The sequence below is a fragment of the Otolemur garnettii genome, unplaced genomic scaffold, assembly GCF_000181295.1.
Source record: "Otolemur garnettii isolate 467f Iridium unplaced genomic scaffold, OtoGar3 scaffold00055, whole genome shotgun sequence".
In the NCBI taxonomy this organism is placed as follows: Eukaryota; Metazoa; Chordata; class Mammalia; order Primates; family Galagidae; genus Otolemur; species Otolemur garnettii.
Genome location: NW_003852450.1, coordinates 4,136,340 through 4,139,615, shown reverse-complemented (window position 1 = coordinate 4,139,615; position 3,276 = coordinate 4,136,340). Strand labels below are relative to the sequence as shown.

General features: G+C 54.2%; 1 protein-coding gene across 1 annotated transcript in view; it reads left to right on the top strand.

Annotated features, from left to right (window-relative positions):
• CNTN2 (contactin 2) overlaps positions 1 to 3,276 on the top strand; it is a 21,479-nt gene that overhangs the window by 3,869 nt on the left and 14,334 nt on the right. Inside the window, exons 2-6 of the mRNA XM_003792330.1 lie at positions 1,535 to 1,679; positions 1,793 to 1,968; positions 2,180 to 2,275; positions 2,652 to 2,861; positions 3,126 to 3,225. Of these exons, the coding sequence (XP_003792378.1) occupies positions 1,535 to 1,679; positions 1,793 to 1,968; positions 2,180 to 2,275; positions 2,652 to 2,861; positions 3,126 to 3,225 (727 nt within the window). The remainder of the gene's footprint in view (positions 1 to 1,534; positions 1,680 to 1,792; positions 1,969 to 2,179; positions 2,276 to 2,651; positions 2,862 to 3,125; positions 3,226 to 3,276) is intronic.

The following is a 3,276-nucleotide window of genomic DNA, read 5'->3' as shown; positions in this document are numbered from 1 at the left end:
GCCTGTAGTCCCAGCTACTTGGGAGGCTGAGGCAAGGGAATCACTTAAGCCCAAGACTTTGAGGTTGCTTTGAGGTTGCTGTGATCTGTGATGCCATAGCACTCTACTGGGGGCAAGAACGTGAGACTGTGTCTCCAAAAAAAGCAAAAGCAAGGCAGGTGTGAAGCACCAGCCACCTACACCTTTGTGTCCCCTGCCACTGCCCTGGTGAGGCAGAACAACACTCATGGAGAGAGAGGCATCTGCCCAGGACAAGGCTGTGCAGGAAAGCTCCATCTGCATGTGTGATAGCCATTTGTTCAGCAAATCCAGGTCTAGACTGTGCCACAGACTTGCCATGTGCCCGTAAGCAAGCCATTCCCTTTCTGGGCATTTCTGGGATTTTATAAAACTGCCACCAGAGCAGCCTGCCCGCTATATGACCTGCCCTCTTCTGCCAGTCCCCACCCAGCCCACACTTGTGTCCAACAGATATTCGCAGAGCTACTCCTTGTACCCACCACCTTACCAGTGTTTTCTTGGCTGGATTCTTGCCTGGGAGGTGAATTTGTCTTCTTTCCACTTCACAGATGAAGACACTGAGGCTCAGGCCGGGTATAGTGACTCATGCCTGTAATCCTAGCACTCCGGGAGGCTGAGGCAGGAGGATTGCTTAAGCTTAGGAGTTCAAGACCAGCCTCAGCAAGCAAAAGACCCCATCTCTACTAAAAATAGGAAAAATTAGCTGAGCACTGTGGTATGCCCTTGTAGCCCCAGCTATTCAGGAGGCTGAGGGAGGAAGATCGCTTGAACCCAGGAGTTGAGGTTGCTGTGAGTTAGGCTAATGCCATGGCACTCTAGTCTGGGCAACAGAGTAAGACTCTGTCTAAAAAAAAGAAAAGAAGGTCACACAGCTGGTTGGAGGCCCAGCCTGGTCACCAGGCCTGGGTTCTTTTTGTTGGGCCACACTGCCCCAGAAGGTACGTTAGACTCCAGGGAAGCACATCTTCTCTGGACCTTGTTAGCCTGCGTCTTTTTAGGCATCTCCCATCCTGCAGATCATTTCTTTTCTGAGGCCCACCTGAGAGCCTGGGGCAGTGACAACAGCTTCCATTCTGAGGACCCCAGCATCTTGAACATAAACCACTACTATGCCATTTGCCACCTTGCACTGTCAGTTTTCTGTCCTCTCCTGGGAATCCAAGCTCGTTGAAGAAAAGGGACTGTGTCTGAATCATTTGTGCAAGCCAGTCTCTAACCCAGGGCCAAGTATATAGGAGGTAATCAGTATGGGTGTCAACTAAACTAACATGACCAGATAGGACCTATCCAGCTTATTTAAATCCAGATTTAAATTAATTAAAATAATGTAAAACATGGTTCTTCAGCCACTCTAGCTGCCTTTCACACATGGCTAGTGGCTACAGTACTGAACATTGCAGAAAATGGGACATTCCCATCATCACAGAAAGTTTACTGGACAGCGAGGCCCTGGAGGCTAGGCTCCTGCCAGGCCCCAGCCCCTAAGGGCTTTGCTGGTGTCCCTCTTCTGCAGCCTGGAGTTCAGTACGAGGATCCCCCACCACCTTTGGGCCTGTCTTTGAAGATCAACCCCTCAGTCTATTGTTCCCAGAGGAGTCCACAGAGGAGCAGGTGCTGCTGGCATGCCGTGCCCGGGCCAGCCCTCCAGCAACGTACCGGTGAGGCCCCTACGAGGGAGATTGGGGGTCCTCGGCAGCTGTGGAGTCCCTCCTCCCATCAGCCCTGGCCCCAGTGGGACTCAGAGATTTCTCTCCTCTGTCCCTTGCCACAGGTGGAAGATGAATGGTACTGAGATGAAGCTGGAGCCAGGTTCCCGTCACCAGCTGGTGGGGGGCAACCTGGTCATCATGAACCCCACCAAGGCACAGGATGCCGGTGTCTACCAGTGCCTGGCCTCCAACCCAGTGGGCACTGTCGTCAGCAGAGAGGCCATCCTCCGCTTTGGCTGTGAGACCCACAGGGGCCAAGACACTCTGGGGGATGGGAAGGGGGACTGGAAGAACATACCCAGAAAGGACAGGTGACACCTCCACTCCAGGCTCTCCTGACCTCACACGTCCTGCCCTGGTGAACTGCTGTTTCCCCAAGAAGGATTAGTTGGGGAGGGACTCCCAGGCCAGGAGGACAGTGCCTGAGCCCCGCTGGTCTCCACTTCTAGTTCTACAGGAATTCTCCAAGGAGGAGCGAGATCCAGTGAAAACCCATGAAGGCTGGGGGGTGATGCTGCCCTGTAACCCACCTGCCCACTATCCAGGTGAGTTGGGACCCTGGGCCAGGGTCAGGCAGAGGGCTCAGGAAGGCTTCTAGATGCTTAGCAGAGGAAGGATGGAATAAAAGGTGGTGAGTGACCCGTGGAGGCACCAGTCCCTGGGGCCCCAACTTGAAACAATCTGTGTTTCTTTCATGGTCTGTCATTTTCTAGCTCTGTGCCCTGCTTCGCCCTTCAAACTGGAAGGTCCCTGAGGGCAGAGACAAAGTCATGTCTTCCCTCTAGACCTTCAGCCCTGGCTCAGCGCACAGGGGGCTCTTGAGTCAGGGTCTGCAGATTCCCACCAGTGTGCTGGGCTCCCACCTGGAGTCATCCTGTTAGCCCAGCACCCCCTGGTTTCCTAAAACTCCCCACCTCCTAGGCTTGTCCTACCGCTGGCTCCTCAACGAGTTCCCTAACTTCATCCCAACGGATGGGCGTCACTTCGTGTCCCAGACCACAGGGAACCTGTACATTGCCCGGACCAATGCCTCGGACTTAGGCAACTACTCCTGCTTGGCCACCAGCCACATGGACTTCTCCACCAAGAGTGTCTTCAGCAAGTTTGCTCAGCTCAACTTGGCTGCTGAAGGTCAGGATTAGCTGGGCATGGTGGGGAGGAGGAGCTAGAAAGGTCACCTAGCATGGGGAAAAAGGGCTTTTCCCTTGAAGATTGTGAAGATCAGCTTGCAGGGCACAGGGTTCATGGCCTGGACCCCTGGGTCCTCCTGCTACAAGGCCTCCCTAAGACTCTTGACCCAAGCACCAAAGGGAGAGTCTTCTGAGAGACCCCAAGCAAAGCAGCACCTGACTTGGAGTTATTTGCCTTTGATTTGCAAAACCTCTTTCTCCCCAGATACCCGGCTCTTTGCACCCAGCATCAAGGCCCGGTTCCCAGCAGAGACCTATGCGCTGGTGGGGCAGCAGGTCACACTGGAATGCTTTGCCTTTGGGAAGTGAGTGGTGGAAGAGGGAGGCACAGACTCTCAGAGCCCCTCAGGACACAG